General features: G+C 28.6%; 1 protein-coding gene across 1 annotated transcript in view; it reads right to left on the bottom strand.

Moving 5' to 3' along the window:
- LOC111683599 overlaps positions 1–22,385 on the bottom strand; it is a 97,069-nt gene that overhangs the window by 55,475 nt on the left and 19,209 nt on the right. The window contains exon 2 of the mRNA XM_023445693.2: positions 7,758–7,805. Within this exon, the coding sequence (XP_023301461.2) occupies positions 7,758–7,805 (48 nt within the window). The remainder of the gene's footprint in view (positions 1–7,757; positions 7,806–22,385) is intronic.

The following is a 22,385-nucleotide window of genomic DNA, read 5'->3' on the forward strand; positions in this document are numbered from 1 at the left end:
GAACTGAACTAGAACTGAACTAGAACTGAACTAGAACTGAACTAGAACTGAACTAGAACTGAACTAGAACTGAACTAGAACTGAACTAGAACTGAACTAGAACTGAACTAGAACTGAACTAGAACTGAACTAGATCTGAACTGGATCTGAACTAGAACTGAACTATTTGTAGTAAAAATTGTAATCCAATTTGTAATAAAAAATCTAATTTTTGAAAAAATCTTAATTTTACTATGAAATAAATTTAAGAAATATTATTTTTTAGTCAAAATTTAAAAAGTCCAACCACGTGTTAATAATACACGGAACGGATTTACATTTGTTTTCTAATAAAAATAACTCATACCACTTGTAGTCCCCATTTTTAGTAAGTTTTCTTGAAGCGTGAATTTTTTTGCTCACATGATTCAAAAAACTTTTTAAGTTAAAGAAAATACAATTCTTTTTTAAAATGCTATGAATACTAATTATTCTTAAATGTCTGACCTGTCTCAACTCAACTCCATATAAAAGAACAAAGATAATGCATGTTGCCACAAAATTTGTCAAGAATTCTCTATTTAAAATCATTAAAGAAAAATGTCTGCTAATAACTAATTTAATATTTAAAACATGTTACTTTTAATTACACTCATGTAATCCTTTGTATGCCAAACATTATGTCAAGTTAAAAGAAAAGTGCGTAAAAAAGTAAATGAACGGAACGAACTAGTAACATATGTATGTATGTTAATGTCATGTACTTACACATTGTTTATTGAGCGTTTGTTATGTTTCTTTTTCTGCTGTTTTTTTTTCTATATACAATTTATTTTTCAAGAGCTTTGCCATCACTTTACCTTGTAACACTTTTTGTATTTTATTTTTTCTATTTTTATATAATATATATTTTTTTGTTGTTGCTGTTTTTAAAAGCAGTAAGCCGTGCTTGGCTATATGTATGTGTTCATTATGCACCTGACGACTTGCTTCTCTCTGTTTTGCTTGATTATGTTGAAATGCTGTTGGTGCTGCAGCAAAATGTTGCCATTAGGAAAAAGCTAACCAGCCTCATGTGTATGTTTGTACATTTGATGTATTTTTCTACTTAAAACATTTAAATATTTGCATTGCAATTTGCACAAGAAAGAAAAAAATAAATATTATGTATTGCATTTAACATCATCAAATGTTGAGTCAGAGCTCTTCATGTACATACATATACATATACATATATATTTTTTTTGCTATTTTAATAAAAGAAAAACCTCTTTAAACATAAAAAAAATATTTTTTACCAAGTACAACATGTATTATGCCTAATGCACTCTGTTTATGTTTAAATAATGGGAAAAAATAAGAAACAAAAATTAGGGTTAAAATGGATTGCATATATTTGTTTAATTATAAAATAAAAGGTTTTTGCCTTTTTTGTAATTATTTCGCAAAAAAAATGTCATTAATTTTGCAGTAAATGATTTTCGCAAAAAAAATATTATTAGTATTTATTTTTCTTAAAAAGCAGTTATAAAAAAGTTTTATTTTAAAAAAAATATATTTTTTTATATTAATAAGAGTTTAAGTGGAGAGTATTCTTTTCACTTAATAAAAGCATAAGAATTACTTATGCTTGTATTAATCTTAGTTGTGCCGATTTCTAAAGAAATACTAGTTTATTTGCCTGAGCTATGATATAAGAAATTAAAAGTTTCAAAACATTTTTTAACAATTTTGTTAAGCAAATTTTGAGAAAATCTCCATGTGACTTATGAACATTAAAGAAGGGAATAAAGCAGTAAAGAAATTAGGTCGTTACCTCCTTAGATTAGTAGTACCAGCGATTTGAATTTTGAGGATTTCGTATAAAATCATTTTTGAAAATCAACCTTTAATCCTTACTTTACAGATAATAGAAAAAATGAATCTAAAGTTTCAGCAAAATCAAATAATGTTAACCCATAAAATATTGAGGCTATGCAATATTGGGAAATTTTCTTAAATCATAGTAAAATATTACCTTGTTTGAATGAAATTAAGGAAAGTTATATACTGATAAAATTTAAAAAATTAACTTAACCCACAAACGTACAATTTTATAAAATATATATATATTTTTTTTTGTTAAAAATACATTATAAATCGAATTGGTTTCAAATTTTTTTTACAAATTTTTATTTAGTTCGGCTGTGTTGTCTAAATTATTGGATTTTTTAAAGAAAAGTATTATGAATTGAAAAATCCTTCTATTAGTAAAATCTATTTAAATGACATTTTTAGAATTTGGATTTCTTACGAAAGTGTTTAATAAAATTTTTAGCTGAAATTTCAACTCCAAACATATTTTGTGCATACTTAATACATTTTACCTACTCCAAAGTAACCAATAGGTGTCTCTGCAGAAGTTTTAGTCAACAATAAGATAATGGACCTCGTAATCCCTTTTAAGGGCTAACGACTTAGAAGAGTGATAATGATCATGATGTTGCCATTGCGGTAATGTACACTTGTACACAGACTAAAAAAGTGTCATAGTATCCATTGACGTCATTAGCCTCTAAAAAACATCATAAAGCTGTATGTGATGTCTGTCCGTCCATGTAAAACTTATAATAAAACAGGTTGTAGTTTGCAAGATAATTTAATGAAAATTGATACAAACGTTTATTTTAACTCAAGGACGAAGCCTATTGACTGTGGTTAAATTCGTTTAATTAGTTCACCAAGGCCCCCATACAACTGTACTCCCATATAAAATAGGTCTTTTGAGCAGATAATTATATTCTCTAAATATCTGGACATTTTAAATTCGTGAAAGTTATGTTCGTATAATAAAATTTTCTGAAGCAAGTAAAACATGTATTTTTGTCCACCAATAGGTAGTTAGTTTGAAAGGAGGATGTACATATATACATCAAATCCGAAGAAATACATCTAGGCCTCTATCGGGCCTGTTGTGCGCTACTTAACCAGTGCCTCAGGTGGGAATCGAACCCACCAACTTCGGTATACCAGACTAGAACAATAACCTAGGCCACTGTCCACCAATAACTGACAGAATTTATTCCAAAAATACTTTATTCAAATTGAAATATACTAATAAATATTACTGACTACTTAAAAAATCTTTTTACAACTATATACATATAAACTAGTATTCAATTCTCTTTTTTTATAATAAAACAACATTTCAATAAAATTACAATAAATTTTGCCAGCCAACACATAATTTAAAATCATTTACTTCCGAAAAAATATTGCCACCAACAACTTTTTCCCTCAGTTTTTCGTTTTTTGAATAATAAAAAAATTTGAAATGAACAGAAAAAACCAATAATCAATATATTATCAATAATGACGGCTATGAAAACATTAAACTTAAATTGAGTGTGCAATGTACTTGTTTTTTTTTAAGTTTTGTTGTTGGTGAATATTTTTTGCTGTTGCATGGCATTTTTTTATTGTTAAACTAAGGGTTAATTTTTTCAACATTACTTAATTTATGACTGTGGCACATACACACTTATTTCTGAAAATTCAATCCTTTATTTTTTGTTTTCTTACATCTACATACATAGTAAGTTGGTTTTTTGTACTATTTTTTTTTTTTTTTTTTTTTGTTATTTTTTCATTTGTTGCCTACACTCACTTAATGGCAATTTCATTTGGCTTAAAGCTCTGTTGCAAGTAGTATGCAATATCACCATCAACATCATTATAGTCTCGTACAACGTCATCATCAGCATGCCCAAAAGGGTATGACTGAAATTTACAAAAAAAAAAAAAAAACAAAATTTAATTCAACCATGTTACCAATGTACTTCAATTGGTTAACAGGAAGAATATCCATCCATTCATATACAGTAATACACGATAAAAAAATACTGAATTTTCTTTTATTACATTTCGTATTGTTGGAGCACAATACCCAGCATCAGTTGAGTAAAAAAAGAAAAAAAAATAAAACTCGACTCATACTCCTTTTTATTGTACTTAAAAACTTGTGCTACAAATCAATTAAACACTCCATGTGCCAGAAGTGAAAAAAAAGGCACATGTGAAAGCTAAAAGAGGTGGCTTTAACAGTTTTTTTCCTCTTCCAGTTCCCATTGATATTTGTAGTATTTTTTTTTCCTTGACTTTAGAAACTGAAACTAGATTTTAATGTGCTGTAGAAGAGATTAAAATTTTAAAGTGATTTTTTTTTTAGATTTTATAAAGACATTACATTTTAGAAAGTTTAAAAGTCAATTTTCGCAATACGAAAAAATACGACCAAAAATGGGTCTGTTTAATATCGTAGGGCCTTGGCTTCAGGTGTTAGTGTTAAGCTCCATCAGAAGCTATTCGCCAAATCGGTTTCTATATATTTAAAAGTCAAAAAGGTTGATAAATGAAGGACCTTTAAAATATTAATTAAGCTTACAAACATTGCAAAATCCAAATTTATATCTAAGCAACCCAATTATACCTACGATCCATAAAAAGATCCTATGATCATAACCCATACATGTACGAACAATGTACATTTTTACTCACTGTGAGTAACATTAATGAAATTTGCATTAAAACAATTTTACCATCAATTCCTATTGAATTTTTTACTACAATTTGAAAATTGTTGTTGACCAAAATTAAACAAACACAAAATAATCACGTTCTACTACAAGTACAACAAGTAAAAACCTTAAATTTTAGTTGTCAGCAATGTTTATTTTAGTTTCATTTGTATTTTTTTTTTTTGCTTCGTTTATTGTCTTTTCTGTCTGTATTTAATTCCTCAATTTTGTTTTTCATACACTCGACATTTCTAACAAACAAAAAAAAATCGACAGTAAACATTAAAACAAATGTACAAAAGTGTAGCAAACTTGCCACCAATCTGTTGTGTGTGTGTTTCGAAAACACAAAGTATCTGAAATAAATGAACACAAACGTGTTTGCATTTTGTGGTCTTAGTTAGGTTGTGAAAAAAAGTAAAAAATTCTCCCAAAAAAATGTTATACATATGTATTGTATCCAACTGAGTTTCCGTCAACAATATCAAAATGACTTTGAAATCCATGAACCCCAGCTATTCTATACAACATACCATTTACCCCAAATACTTAATTCAAGTGTAACAAGACCAAACGACCGAACAATAGCAACAATGTGAAAGAAAACCTTAAAAGCTTTGACAAAGCCTCGCTTCTTTATTTCATTAAGGTTTTTTGTTGTTGAATGTCGTTGTTATGTTTTTTGTTTTTGCTCTCTATGTAAGGGACAGAGAACAAACACATCAATATATTTTGTGTTTTACCTGGCCTATGGTCAATATACACTTTTGTCAGTTTTCTACGTAAATTTTTTTTCTACAATTTAAAAATTTTTTAAAAGAAATATTTAAAACGATATTTAAAATATTTAAAAAATATGTTTGTTTGTGTTTTAGGTGTACCTTGTAAATTTTAGAATCTGATCTAATATTCGCTTTAAAATTAAGAGCCAAGGGTGGCTGGTTGTTTGTATATTGAAAGATTTGGAACCAAATCTTTCTTTTTGTTTCATTTTACAGGCAGAGATATTTGCTATAAGAAAAGTTGTAAATTGACTAAGGTATTATCGATTATCGAGGGATATATGTATATATGCAGACATCAAAGCTGCAATCAAAAATCTATATCAGCCTAACGCTGATATCGTTAATACGAGTCACTATGTTATTGACAATCGTGCCAGAAGAATGGGTCGCTTCTACAAATGTTATCACAATGAGGAAGAGCCTATATCTCATATCCTTCGTTACTATCCGAATTTAATCGGAACAGGGAATTCTATTTTAGATCAGTCTTTCTCTCTTGTACGGAGCATATACCTAACATATACAAAGTTATCACAATGAGGAAGAGCCTATATCTCATATACTTCGTTACTATCCGAATTTAATCGGAACAGGGAATTCTATTTTAGATTAGTCTTTCTCTCTTGTACGGAGCATTTATCTGAGATAAAATTAAAGAATATCCTAAATAACGGAGGTAGTGAGTAGTTTTAGTAAAAAAGTAATGTAGTTATTTCATATATTACTTGGTAATGAGTGGTGGTTACCAATAAAATTAATTACTATTTGGTTCAATAGGATTTGTAGCCAATTATAGATAGTGTATGTCTAATAAGGAATTAGTTAGTGGTTCTAACCCTAGTCGATATTATAAGATATAATGATAAAATAAAGGTGTTAATTGAGCATTGAGTAAGAAAATGGACTAGTAAACATAGAAAATAAGTTTTAAAAATTTGTTGCTAAACAACGAAACCACGCTTTCTAAGAAGGAAATAAATCATTTTTAAAATGTTTCATTTCGAAGGGACATTGCTAGTTGGGACATTGCTAGTGTCCATTATTAAGTCCATCTTGTATATTAAAACATGTATTATATTCAAAATTCGATATGTATATATACAGACGTAGTTTTATTTTTGGTAAAACAAATTGTAACTCCCTATTTATAATGGCTTATTCAAGTACTTATTTCTAAGCGAGCGTGGTAAGTAATAGTAAGTAGTAAACATTTATTTTAATAGTTTTTTAATTCATCACTTTTCAAAGTAATTTTTTGCTGGGTTGTATTTAGAATTTAGTACTACGCAGCAAAAAATTACTTTTCCATATAGGGGTAACAAAATACTAAAATTTATTTATACAGAATTGCATTTTAATTAATTATTTTAACACAGCCATGTCATTAGAAGCAAATATTCATCACATACTCTTACTAATTACAAAAATAAGTCGTTATAAAAGGCATGAAAAAACATGTACAGCTTCTAAAACTTCACAGCCAAGAATGTATTATATAATATAGTATTAGTAAGACCTAAATAGACTACTTCTTTGTAATCTAGGCGATATGTAGTACTTACTGAAAAGTATGTTTTTAGTTAAGTAATTGCAATTGCTTGGTACGTTTGAGTAGTTTTTAATTTTTTACACTTTTTTTGCATATTTATTATATGATTTTATCCAATTTTTAAAATAATAAAATGTAAATGTATTATTGTATTTAAAATTCTATTTGATACAAATTGACCAAAAAAAGATACAACCAATTGTTGAACTTAATAAAAATCCATAAATGTGGCAAATTTTTTTCTCATTTAACTAGAGGAAATATTTATTAAACTATTGCCGCTTAATAGGGTCAAAGGCATCAATCGTGTTAGTCCATATATGTCATTTTTAGATATTTTCCCATAAAACAAGCATAACTAGTTTTTGACATTACTTTTTGCTCTTTTTTTTAGTTTTTTGCTGTCTCTATGAATATTTTTCAAATAATTTAAATAATATTATTGTTATCCTGTATTAAAGATTTTTTTTTTGTATTTTAATAATGGAGATTTAAAAATAATATGATTTTATTTGTGTACATTTTATACTAGACATTCTATTGCATTATCTTTTATCATTATGATTTTATCATTAAAAGTAAATGACTATAACATCAGAAGATTATTTTAATTATAAAATAATAGTTAAATAATAACATATATTTATAGTCAAAAGATTTAAATAAAATTAAAATTTAATACCTAACTATGTGAGTGTCTTAAGTAAAATTCACTAACAAAATTTCATTAAAATATTTAATTTCTAAAGGCTTCAAAATATATATAATATCCGATGTACCAGTAGAAATAAGTAAAAGATCATATTTGTTTAACTATTAACAAATAGTAGATATTCCAATCGTTATAATCTAAAAACAAAATTTTTGAAAATCTTAAAATAAACTTACTGTTAAACATTCTGAATTTTGCTGACACAAAGCATCTTTTGTGGTGAACTGTAAAAATAACAAGAAAACAAAATAACAATAAAATAAATTTTTCTATATATTTTTGTTTTTTAAATAATTAAAAATAATGTTTTTTCTACTTCAAACAAAAACACACATTTTCTTAAACTAATTAGAAATGCTAAATTTATTTTTTATGTTTTTTCTTTCCAACAAGATTTTAAAAAAATAAAAAACTTCAATATTATTTTCAAAACAATTTATTGTTTTCTTTTGGAAATATAGTGTATGCAGCTGAGTGTGTGTGGTACATTTGTTTTCATACATCAACTAAATTGAGGTCAAAATCCAATTTTCCAACAACCACCCTCCAAATTATAACTTTAATTGTCTTTAGATTCTCTATGGAAGTATTGTGTTGTTGCATCGGCCCTACTAAACATATGTTAATAATTCATGACAGTTTTGGTGACACTTTGTGTTTCTTATTGTCTCTGGTAAAATATTCAAAAGATATTAGGGGGCATTGAAAATTCATTAAATTATTTAAAATTTATTTAAAAAAATATTTAAAAAATTTTTTTTTTGTTTTCATTAAAGTGTTTTTTCTAGTGGGCATTTGTTTGGTAGTGTCTACTCTTAAATAACTTATGTTCATGATTAATGTTTGTTAATTAATGAATTGAAAGCATAACAAATTTGAAAAGGGAAACTTCTGTGATCATTATTTGTTGTCATTTCGCGCAATTTTTTAGTTTATATGATAAATTACTAAATGAATTACCAAAAAAAATAGTTTGTTTAGTTAAGACAGCAAAAATGATTTTAAAAATTTTTGTATTTAAAGAGACTGTAATTTTGTTGCTGCGCTTAAGATACTGTAGACTTCAAATTAACAACACTATTTTCAATAACAACGTTGTCATAATTGATCTATGTCTCCGATGCGGACAGATTACAGTGTACATTTTCCGTTCATTTTGTTTCCTATTTGAAACACAAACTCATTCTACACAAAGATGAGCGATCACACATTTCTCAAAACTGATCTTTACTCCAAAAAATTATGTATATAACTTGCAAAATTTTTCTCTGATATGTGGGAATGTTTAGGCTTTAAGATCCCTGATCTTGAGTTTCTAAAATAAGATCTATATTCTCCAAAAATATATATCTTTAACTTTATTAAAATTATAGATATAGCTGTGTACACTTACAACAAATTTTGTTCAGATTTTGAACTCATAAAGATCGGGAACTTTGTTGTTCAAAACATTACTGCTACAACATAAAGTTTACGTAAAGATCTCCCATAATGTTTTTAAACCCAAGATCCGTTTGTAACGTATTCAGGGTCCTTATTTAATTCTAAGACGATCTAGCCATGTCTGTCCGTCAGTCTATTGAAAGCACGATAGACTCCGAACGGAAAGAGTTAGAGGGTTTAAATTTTACACAAATATTCTTTATGGAAAATGGGCAATATCGGTCTACGTTTTCGTAGAGCCCCCATACAAGTAAACCACCGAAATGTCATAATGTCATAAAATGTTTTAAAAATGCGAGTATAGCAATGAAATTCGATATAAATAAATCGTATATGAGCCAAATTCTCTCTACCGAATTGCATGAGCATCGGTCTATAATTGATCCTACCCCTCATTATGGTCCCCTCCAAAAATTTGCTTTAACGCCAATTACTAAATCAAAAACAATAGTTTAGCGCTGAAATTCAACATAACTAACTTTATAACGAGAAAAATTATATCTAACTACTTTTATGAAGATCGGGTAATAATTAACCCCACCCCCATATAAGGTCCCCCTCAGAAATAGACTTTAACGCACACTACGAGCTTGAAAGTACGAATATAGCGCTGAAGATCGACAACTCTTTACCGAATTTTATGAGAATCGGTCTATAATTGACTCTACCCCTATATAAGATCCCCTTCAGAAATTGACTTTAACGTACATTAGCCTATAAGCGGTTGTTACGTGAGGAAAATATCTGGATCTTTCAAACTAGTTTCGTACAGAGGTTTTTGATATTGGAAAAATCTCATAATCTTATTCAAGATCTCAAAAACTTATTCAAGATCTCAAAATCTTATTCAAGATCACAGTAATCCTAAGTTTTATAATTTCTCTCAGTACATCTCATTTCTTTCGATTGATAACAAATCTTACGTTTCATACTTCCAATTTCTCGTTTAAATCGTTTCTAAAGACTTATCGTTTTAAAGACTTCTTTAGTTGCCTCTATCAACTCTAAAACTAAAACAAAGGAAACAACAAACACAAGACCAGTAAAAAAGAATGAAAAATCATTTTGCATAAATATAGTCTTCTCAAATCATGATAATTTTCCCCTTTAGCCATTGTTTTCTTAACTTACTCGTATCTATAAATACTTTTTATATTTCGGATGAACCAATAACAAAAAGTCAGTCAAACGGCAAAAAATAAGTAAAAAACTATTCAAATTGGACACTAAATGTGTCAGAGGAACTCTCTTAATTGTAAGATTGATTGATTTACGATGAACAGGTCCTTGTTTTGATATGCGTATAAATTGTGGTCACTGACAATACAAAAGCTGGCAACCAAGATACATGTATGTATCAGGAAAGGAGAGACTAAGAGAGTGAGTATATCTCAAATTCATACAACTTGGTTAAAATGCTTAGAAGATAGACTGGTTAAGTTGTTGCTGCTATTGCTGCTGAAGTTATATTTGTTACTATTTGTTGGCTTGTGAATTGTTTTTCGAAAGCTTAATAATCATCATCATCATCCAACTATTGTTAAAATGTTACTTTTTTCACTCCGTTCCTTTTTCTTTTATTCATCATTCTTTTAGTTATTTTTCCTACAAAATGTATGAAGTTCGAAAATATATTGAGCAGAGAATGAAAAATGAACTGAATGAAGTTGCTGGAGTTTAACTTTTGTGTATATGTGTGTTTGGCGGCCATAGATATTTATTATTTTTATTTTTCGTTTTTTCTTTATTTTATTTGATCGGCCATTTGACAATTGTTGGAACTAGGAAAAAAAAAATAATTGATTTTGAGCTCAGTGAATAGGAAACTTTTGTAATATACAATAATCATTGGAAATTGCTAAATTGTGTTTTCAATTTTCTTTTAAAGTTTCGAAACAAGTTCACCGAAAACTTGGTTATTTTCTCTTTTTGTATTTAAGGCATTTTTTTCTTAAACATTTTCTATTATTATTTTCTTCGTTTTGTATAATAAACCACAATTGTTAAAGGAAATTTGTTGTTTACTTATTTTTCGGTTGAAATCTTAACAAAATATTCAATTAAGGTACAGGGTTAAGTAAATAAAAAGGACTTAAGAAATATGTTAAATTTAAGATTGGAATTTTTATTTTACAATGTTAACAAGAATTCATAGGAGATCTTGTGCTTTAACATTTCGGAATTTTGCTTCTCAAACTTAATCCATTTCTTAAAGTTTTCACTGTCTATTTTAAACTGTTGTTATTCTGAAATCAATCACATTTTCCGTTTTATTTTCTCTATATTTATTAAACTTGTTTTTATGTGTGTTTATTTCATTGATTGATTTTTATGTTCCTTTATTTTTTGTTCATATGTATTTGTATAAAAAAAAAACATTTTATCAATACATTTTTTTAACATTTATTCTGCATAGTAGGGGTTGTTCTTTATCAACACATCTACTTTTGGCCCCCTGAACTTGCTTTTTTCATTCTCTATATACAAGGCCTATTGGGAGAAAATGTTGAAATTTTGTTGAATTGCTTTGTTTTGATTTATATTTTTTTATTAGATTTTTTTCTGTATTTTTTATTTATTTATTTTTTTGCTTGCTAAAACATTGTCATCATCATCGTTTTGTGTAAATTGTCTGATTTGTATGTTTCCTTTAGATGACATTGTTAGTATTTGATACTTTTGTTGTTGATGATGTTCTTGTTATTGTTGTTATTATTGTATCCTTACAACATGTCTATGTGTATATTTTCTTAAGTCTTAAATTTAGTAGACAATAACATAAATTGAAAGACGAGGGTAATTCGAAAAGACACTCTATTGATATTTCCTTTTTCTTTTGTTAGTAAATTGAGTAAGATTGAGTAAAGTAAAAATATTTATTATTGAATGGTCCTCAATTCCCTGCCAGCAACTGACCTCCGTGGACCATTTCAGAAATTTATATTTCCCTTTTGTTGTTGTTTTGCGGTCCAGAAATACTCTAACGAAAATTTAAATTATTTTTACCGCGATATTCTAAAATTTACTGAATTCATTGCAAAAAATGGAGCAATTATATATTTCTTTTGGTGTCCGTCATATACTCTCATTTATCACTTTCTACCGATCCCTGCTTTAGATCAGCGAAAGGCAGAGAGTAAAAAAATTTACTCTCTGACTGATTTTGTTTGTTTTTATACGCATGTGAACATAAGTACGCGTAAAAGAATCACTACAAGAGAGTTTATTTGAGAGCCCACTACGTTTCGCTGCTTTAGATTCATCTAATTATTTTTATTTCTCTCCACTATGCTACATCTATGGGTATAGGGGCAACCGTTATAAGTATAAACTTAGTTCTTCTAAAGTCAGTAGATATATTCCCACTTATTGGGATTTTCGGTATTGTAATTACTAATATGATATATGAATAAACCATAGGTTACTCGGATAGAGTGAAGGTGATAAAAAGTAGTGGTTTTGAGTTCAAATTTTAAACTGATTATTTAAAAATTTGAGGAATACTTATCTAATTTTATAGAGCCTACAGAGAGTAAAAAATAAGTTATTTTACTGTTTTTTTTTATCGTTTTTCATACACGTGTAAGCATACATGCGTGAGGAATTAAGAATGCAAGAAAGCTCTTTGCCGATCAGGAATATAGAGAGTACAATAGGACAAACACAGTTACGTAGATCGGGTTTTATTATATTTTAGTTAAATTAAGAGGTTTAATTAGTTGTATTGATCAGAGAAGATTCCTTCAAGAAATTATTTAAAAACTAAAGAAAAATAAAACCTTTTCTGCTATATACATAGATAGGTTAGTCTGATTTCATATTTGTCATAATTACTCAAAAGTCTCTATTTTTAATAGACATAACAAGAAAACTTGCTCTATACATCCCGGATAACAAGTTTAAGTTAAAAGTTATTAAAGATCAAACTTTAGTGTGACAAAAATTTAATAAGATTTGAAAAATATTTCAATAACGAATTTAAAATTCTCTTTCTCAAATGTTATTAACAGAGTACGAATTACATGTCACCTTTGAAAATGTTTTAGTAACAAAATATTCGTTTAATAAACATTTCAGAAATTTGACTTTAGTGTTTGCTGGGTTATCTCTATATGTGTATCTGCATATTTTACCGTCTATGTGTGATTTTATTGTTACTGTAAATAGGGTCTTTATAAATATATGTATATAAGACATTTTTGTAATTCAATTGATTGTTTTTCTACAGCCATCAAAGAAAAACATATCAAATGTAATCAAATTATTATGATTATTATTTGAACATAAATTGTATATATTTTGATGCCTGTGTATACACATATTATGTTGTTTAGAAATAATTGACAAAAACAAAGTATTATTTCAATAAAAATCTGCCATATACTCTTGTATATTGTCGTACATTTGGTAGCAAGAGTGTTATGGTAAATTTATCAGAAATTGATTAAGATTTTTTTAATACTTTTATTAAAAAAGAAAAAGTTTTTAGAACATTTACACAGTTACATATCAATGTATGTATTTATAGATTATATACTAGATCTCTATGTATACATATATAGATTTTTATATATTTTTAGAATGTTTTTTTTCTTTAGTAAGTTTACATAAATTGAGTTATTGTAAAGGTAATTGGTTAGATGTTTTCCAATTAATATAAGTTGATGACTTGAGCAACTTGCTGAAAGGATTTTTGTATACAATTTACAAATTTATAAAAGAAAAACAAAATGTAATGCTATGTATACACGGTTGTTAAATCTTACAACGTTGGCAGTAAAATGTGCAGAAAATGTCTAATAACACTGTCAACTTACAAATTTTGTTTTGCAATATTGTCAGAAATGTTTTTTCTGAAAACGCATCAAAAGAAAAATTGAAATATTTTACTGACAACGTTGTAAGATCTGATAACCGTGTATCACGGCTTTAAGACAAGCCATTTGTAAGTTTGTTATAATGAACTAGAATAGGGAAAATGATTACATTTTCAATTACAATAACAATATTTGCAATAATTGTAATTGAAGTTTTACCAGCTAAAATTATATGGTTTTCTTTATATACATGTTAATTGTAATTAGTAATATCTTAATTACCAATACAAGTAATTGTTATAGGAAAAACTTCTATGACTTTGTGTAATTATTACTTCCCAAGTCCGGAATATTTCAATTGAGATTGCAGATAAATCCTAATTATCTAAAAATCATATTGTAAAGTAACAATGCAATCTTTACACTAAAACGTATCTAGATTTAATACCTTTACATTAATGTTTCAATTTTCTAACAACATGTACCCATAAAACTAACAATAAGTAATTTTCCAATTACAAATTTAGTTGTAGTATTTGTAAATCTATTTAAACTGTCTGTCAGTCAGTCTAACTGGCCGATTTTGTTGTACAACTGTGTAACATGTAAATCTCCTACAATTGTAAAGATAGATGTTAAACTTGTTAGCCTTGCTTGCAATCAACAGTCAACAACAAACACTTTTCATTCATTCATTCATTCATTCATTCATACTCTGTAACATCATCCATTCTACACAAACAGCAACAACTCACTTAAACTTTACTTTTTAACCTCTTCTATGCCAATTAGTTAATTTTATTTAAACTAGCATTATTATTATTTTTGTTTGCTGTTATTGTTGTTGTTGAGTCCAAGTACCAGCATATAACATATTGTATCGTAGCGTTTTCATTATTGCTATACGATAAACTTTACTGGCAGGCATATTTCACTCACTGACTCAGACTTTGCTCTGACTCTTAATATGTTGGAACAAAAATTAATGCACATACATCAATATGCCTTAAGCCGGAAGGATGGTGAGGGAGAATTATAGGAAAAGTGAAAAAAATCAGGCATTATTACAATGTTTATGTACCGAGCATAAACATAAGTAGTTTAGTATTTGATTACAAAAACATTAAACAATTTTCTAAAACACATTTATACAACCTAATACATATGTATATATACATTTACATAAATAGTGGTTATAGGTTTGTACGAATGTACGTTACACACAATTGAACAATATAGTTTATGGAGGAACTTATAGGTGTATAAAAGGTGACCAGTACCAAGAAATAATGATACAGCAAAATGTGCAGAGATTTTATTAGGTATTCAAAATGTAAAATCAAATTCCCAGCTCTTTACCAGTAATTACCTATTCAAGTAAATGAAATAATGTTGTTGGTGATGTTGGTGGTGTCTCATTACTAAGTAATCCATGAAATAATTACTGCTCAGTAGTAGAGTAACTGATCAGGGAACTACTACTGAAATAATAACTGCTCAATAGTTGAGTAACTGATCATGGAACTACTAATTGTGCAATATAAGTATTCCCCCAATTGAAACAGTTAAGACTTCCATCACCGTTGAGCGGCTGTTTTATTTAGCTGAAAGGCAATTATAGTACACATCATTAATGTATATGGACACACTTTACGTTTGTAAACAATCATAAGATGTGCCCGAATACAGGATATTTTCTGACAAAAATCGTCAAAAAAATATCTTGTATTCACTGGAAACTGAAAATCAAGAAACCGATATGTACTAACGACAACGAAAATACTAACGATCAGAATTCCACGTGAGAACAAGTGAGCGATTAATCTTCGATATTTTATTGGAGTGATTGGACATATGGACGAAACAGAGAACCAAATAATCTAGTACCAGCCCTTAAGGCAGAGAGTTTCGAACTTTATCTTATCGCGGATATTGGATAGGACCTACTCTGTGCACATGGTGGCTACGTTTAAATCCAAATTCGCGGGAAAAGAATGTTAGTTAAATGACTGATACACGGTAAAGTTTAAAACTTGGAATTGATTCGGTGCTGTAAGCAACAGATATTCCACATAAGATTTACTTTGTGACTATGCTTTGAAAATGTGTTGGTATCAATTGTAGCTTGAGTACTTGAGCAAACTGCTTGTACATGGACTGCAGGAACAATATACAAATATCGCCACTGACGTGCAAGAAACACAAAGCTTACAAAGAACGTAAAAAAAACACCTTGAAATAAGTCCAAAACTAGAGGTCTATCCAACTATAAAAGAGGTCTATGGGAGAGAATTATACGAGTATATGGAAAGGACTTGAAACGTTGGAATATTTTCTTTCCCTTTGACAGGTTGTTATCCTAATAAGATCATATATCCCTCAGAAACCCTGAGTTTTTAACATAGGAAAATAATTCACTTAATAGGTCAAAATATATTTGTGTTTTTCCCATATTAAAAGGCATCCAACAGAACCGACAATGACCAATGTGAATTCTTGCTGATCTGTAGGTAACTTTAAACAATCTAGGTTTTGCGCGATTTAACATAAGACGATAATTTCCTTAATATGTCAATATAATTATAAGATTTTTCTTCCGACATGTCCCATATTAAGGAGGGTTCAATTTGTTTGGCTCTGGTGTAGTATGCATCCCGCTCTTTCATACCATCTGGCCACTTTTACTTAATAAAGTTGATTTGTTTATTTATAGAAAATCAAGTACAACAATCATTTAGCCAATATAGAAATTAACAAATACAAATAGACAGACAAATAAACAGAAATTGTATGCAAGAGTGTGTGTAAGTAAATAAGTAGATTTTTTCGTAAAAGTATTAACAATTACTAATTTATATATATAAACAAACAAAACTATAGTTGTTATACTTATTACTTACTACCATTGTGGTACATTATAACCTAAGGAAAGTTGATGTTTTTCGAGTCCACAGTAACAATAACAACAACAACAAAATTGCAATTCAATACTAGACGCAAATAAAACAAACCAAAAAAAAAAGATGTACAAAACACTACAACTTGGAAAAAAAATCAACCTCATTTCAAGATTATTTACATTTCCTTTTAATGTGGAGACATTGAGTGACTGAACAATGTTGAGAAGCAGCAGCAGCAGAAAACTACGATCAGTAAACTTTGAAAATAATAAAACAAAAGTTTAAAATGAAAATAATAGTTGTCGGTTGTGTCTCTACGAAATGATTGTTAAACAATGTTGCCTTTTTTACTTGCAACACTTTTTATTGTTTCGTAGTTCTTTTGGTTTTTTATATATTTTTGTTGTTGAATGTTGTGAATTTTATAGGAAATTTTGCCACGCTTATTTCCCCCCCTGGTTTCTGGTTCTATGTTGTCGGTTGTTGCTTGATTTTCTTATTTCTCTGGCTACTTTGTTTGTTTTCAACTCTACTGTTTTGATGTTTGCTGTTTGATATGGTTGTTTGTTTCTGATGTTATTGTAGTTTTTCATGGCCAGATAAGGAAAAAGGTATTTCTTTTGTAATGATTTACCATTTTATATGTCTTTTTTGCTATTATCAATATATTGTTGATAACCTGATGCTTCTTGCAACTTCTGTTGTAACTGTTGCAGTAAGAGTTGAATTAAAATTACGAAATTTGTCATATAATTCATATAATTTCGATTTTAAATTCGGCTGTATTTCAATTTTTTTATTATTCAATTCATTATTTACAGTTAGTCAATATTTTTTTTTGGGTCTTAATATAGACATTGACCATTTACCAATAATATTGTAAATGCAAAGTCATTGTTAAAGTTCAAAATCTTTAAAGCATTTAAATTACCATAAAGAACCATTCATTTTTTTTTTGTACAAAAGGAACAAGTTTTGCATACCAAATTATGCCGTATTATTGCACTTGGTTTTTTGTTGTTGTTTGGTTGCAACAACAAGTTCAGAAATATGATCATGTTCAGAGAAAATATGCATAAAAAACACAATTCTTATAACCGTTATTAAATACACAGATTATTATGACTCCCAACATAACATAACAGCAACAACAACAATGATATGAAGTAAGTGTTGCACAGACACAAATGTGCTGCAGTTACTCTCTGAAGCAATGTTTTTTGTTTTTGTTTTTGCTATTGCTGCTGTTGATGATTACATATGGAATGTAAAATACTCGCTCGTACAAATAATAACAGCAACAAAAACATACAAAACAAAAAAGCAACATAAAAATAATGTTGTCTTGGCATTAAATTGCAAGATGTCATGATACAAGGCATCAGCAACATAATAATCATTGACAACACTCTGTTTTTTTTTCTTTCTTCATTCCCATTATTTTTTTTTTGGTTTTGTTAGTCTAGAGTCGAACGTATGCGAATAATGTTAAAGACTTTTGTAGACAACAGCAATAATAACTGCATACGCCAGCTAACCATCCAGCCAGGCAGTGAGTTGTAAGTGAAACTCATCAGTGTCATAACTGCATTAAAAAGTGGAAACGGCTTTGGCAAAACGACAAAAAACCCAAACACGGCAGCTAGTTGCAGTCATTACAATGAGTGAAAAAAGAACGCATCATATTACTGGCCGACATGTTTTGGGTGGTAATAGCATACACCCTCTCTCGGGCAATTGTAGCCAGTGGGCAACATTAACTATGGTACCCAACAATGACTAGAATGAAAACAACATCAGCAAAAAGTTGTAACTACAACAAAAAAATACTTGGTTTGCAATATTTGCCACCATATGAGAGAGATTGTGTTTACTTTAAATTTACTTAATACCATGTGTGTATGTGTTGTAATTGTGCATGTAAGAGAGAAATTTTAAAAGTCTTTTTAAAATATTCATCTGCAGAGAGAGAGAGAGAGATAAATATTCTAAGGAAATGTGTGTAAAGGAAGATTTGATGTGTGAGAATATGTAAGATCGAGAAAAACTCTTTGCTTATACCTGTTTTTTAAGTAGGCATCGGTAAAGAGATTGTTAATTTTACTTGATCCAAAACAGACGATAAAAATTGCCAATTGCACCCTGAAGTTTACCTAAAGGTTAACAGCGAATTTCCTGGTTTCTCACAAATAAATGAAATCGGTTCTGAAATCTGAACCATTTCAAAGCTGCTTCTTCGATGAAGGAAAGTGAAGAGCTTCTTTGTAATACCAGTCGTAGAGATCATATGTTACTTTTTGCCGATGCCTGCTTTAAAAGATTTAATTAAATTTGTTGAAACTACATCTTACGGCGGCCATCGATTCCAATCATTCAAACAACTTTCAGACTACCCTCGAAATATCCTGTTTGTTACATAGGTATGTGTATATATTACGATGTTACTTTTTATTAGTATATATGCGAAAATTGCTGTTCTGAATGTATGTGTGTGCTTTCAGTGTGATTGCAAGTTGTTTACTTTCATTGAATGGTTTTCACGAAGTACTATTAAAAATGGCCAGAACTGTAATTATATGAATATAATTTTTCTGCGTGCCAGAGACATCAAGTGTTTTCATAGGATTTACAACCCAAAAAAAAAACGAAGTAATAACATCAATAAAGTTACTCTTCTTGCCACAATTTGCCGTCATCTCATTCAACACACACACACACAAACAGTACCATCATTAACAACTGCACTCAGTTTGTCAGTCTAATAGTCCGTCACTCGTTTAGTCAGTCCGTCAGTCGTAAAGGCCATAAATATTCAGTTGAGTTAAGTGAAATGCACATAAATACACAAATTTTATTGAGTTGTTCATATTTACTTACTGTTGGGGCTATTTGTTGTTTGAGGTCATTAAACGTCATAATAAACTCCTTAATTTTACAATTTTCCTTTAAATTTTTGTTATTTTTTTGTGTTAAACTCCCCTCTAACCGCCCAACCAAAACTTAAAAAATGAAAACATTAAAGAGAACTCAGGCAAAAACAGGCTTAAAGGCTTTTTGTTTCGGTTGCCGTTTGTGGATATATGCAAAAATCATCATTATTTTCATAACCCAAAAAATGGTTTTTTGAAGATTATTTAAATTCTACTTGAAATAAAACACAACTGACAGATATATCATCAACTGAATAATGAGTTATTTGAACATTTAAATTTCATAATTTTAAAAATATTTAAACATATATTTGCAACTGAAAGGTAAACATTATTTAAAGTTTAATTAAATCTAGTATAAGCATTGTTTCTCTAATGCTGTGGTTCTATTGTTATTAACCACAATTTTGCGAGAATAATGGCAATATTAATGTTAATTAATTTTGACATTTTTTTAAATAGCTGTCTAAGATTTAAAATTGTATTTTAATAAAACCCAGCAACAAGTTCAATTTACAATATTTTTTTAGTTTTATAACTTTAATCATTGTCTATAAATATTAAATGAAAAAAAAATATAATTGAAAGCAATATATTTTTTATTAATTTTTTTAATGATTCTATTTCATTGAAAATATCCAATAATCATAAATTTTAATGCTAAAAACCAAACATACAGAAAACAACATTATTGATTTGATTTTCAATTACTAACGAAAACTTAATAAATAATATTGACCTGCTATAAAGCAGCAGTAAGAGCAAGACTTTTTATACAACAGAGGAAATATTAGAACGTATTTTATATATAAAGACGCCTTTTAGCCACATCTAACGTACATATACAAAAATCATCATCAATATCATCAACCATCCCATATCTCAGTCATAATAAACGAGTAATATTAAAACTATAAAAATAATCAAAGGGATTTAAAAGATTTACGTAGTAGTCGTATAAACGTAAATACAAATGATCTCTTTTGCTGCTGCGGCTAAGACCAGAGAACAGGTAGATGGATATGTTGGCTGAAAATATATTTAGCCACATACATATAAAAATAACAAATTAAGCCAATATAAAAACATACACAATAATAATCAAGCAGCAGTAAAATAAATAAAAACTGTAGAGGAAAAAAATTAACAAATAAAGCAAAAAAATTCGCGGCTAAATGCAATCAAATCTTTGAGAGAGAAAAAACATGATAGTTATAAAAAGCACTGAGAGAAATTATAATTAATTCCAATAAACTCGATTGGGGGCTTGCGGTAGTAAGGTTGGAGGTGGTACAGTCTATTAGTCTGCAAGTTGTAGGTTTAATTCCTAACAGAATCTCTGACAAAGGAGAGCATAACAGACTCGAAAATGATCTAGGTGTATTAATTCTCATATGACACAACAATAATTATTTAATAAACAAACTTGATTAATTAAAAGAGTTTCATTGATGTAATTAAATTTTTAATTGATACTCATATTAACATTAGAAATTATTACGTTTGCATAGAATCAATTAAAAAAATACGTAATGTTATTATCCAATTAATATTAACACGGGCAAAATGGAAGTAAAGAATAAATGATGATGAGTTTTTACTAATAGTAGAGAACGTTCTGTTTATATTGTGTCAATTAAAAAAACGCTAATATTAATATCAATTAAAATTTACATTTATATAGGAAATATACCTGGTATTGGTTTACGAACATCATTAGTTAGAATTTGAGAGAATCCCATCTCAGCACGTTTAGGGAATTTCAAGTAGAGCTAATACGAGAATATTGGATTCGTGAGTAACTTGGAATTAAGTGAATATCTCAAATTCAAACATTTGTTTGAATTTTATGGTCCTCATGAGAACCAAGTATATATTTAAGATATGGGCTTTAGTTTTATCAAAGAAGTCCCTCATATCGTGATATATCTATATCCTCTTATCGTGATATATCTAAACTAAAGTTAATTATTAAGAAGACATTTTCGAAGCTTTGATAACTGCAATTTTCGAACTATTTCAGCTTCAGATCGCCTCGTATCGAGGAAATTGTTTTGCAACGGAGTCGAAGGTTTTAAGATGTGATTTATAATGTGATTTATTTGTATGTCCCAGTCCTAAATTGTACCAGCCTTCAAGTCTAAAAGCCGATTTAGTTGAAATACTTTGGTTATATATTTCGAGAGCAGGACTCCAAACTCTATAGCACTATCACTTAAATGATCATAGAGCTCAAGTATCTATCTTAATATATTAAATAAATAAGAGATCGAATTCCTTTTTAAACATTTTCTCAATAGCTACAACCAAATGCAAAACCCAGAACTTTTGAGCTCTATATAGGATTAAAACCCCAACTATGGCGATCTAAATACGAAGAAATTACTTGGTTGATCCACAAACTAGATCTCATATTTCGTAATATTATAAAAAATATCAGAAATGTTTTAATTTTAAACTTTCTAACCGATCTAAGCGAACTAGCCATTCCGAAAATATTTCTTTCCATCCATTAAAAAGAAATATTTCTTCATATCCAAAAGTTTTTCTAAGTGTTCCTGTTGATAGTATGAGTCAGTGTATGCGATACACAAGTATGAATGGATGAATCGGTTGTATGTATGACGATTCTGAATATCAACTAAGGTAACATCCCGGCCATGTATCTACATAAGGGAGATGCGTGATCTTTTTGAAGATGACGATGAAACGTG

Source organism: Lucilia cuprina, chromosome 3, assembly GCF_022045245.1.
Source record: "Lucilia cuprina isolate Lc7/37 chromosome 3, ASM2204524v1, whole genome shotgun sequence".
NCBI lineage: Eukaryota > Metazoa > Arthropoda > Insecta > Diptera > Calliphoridae > Lucilia > Lucilia cuprina.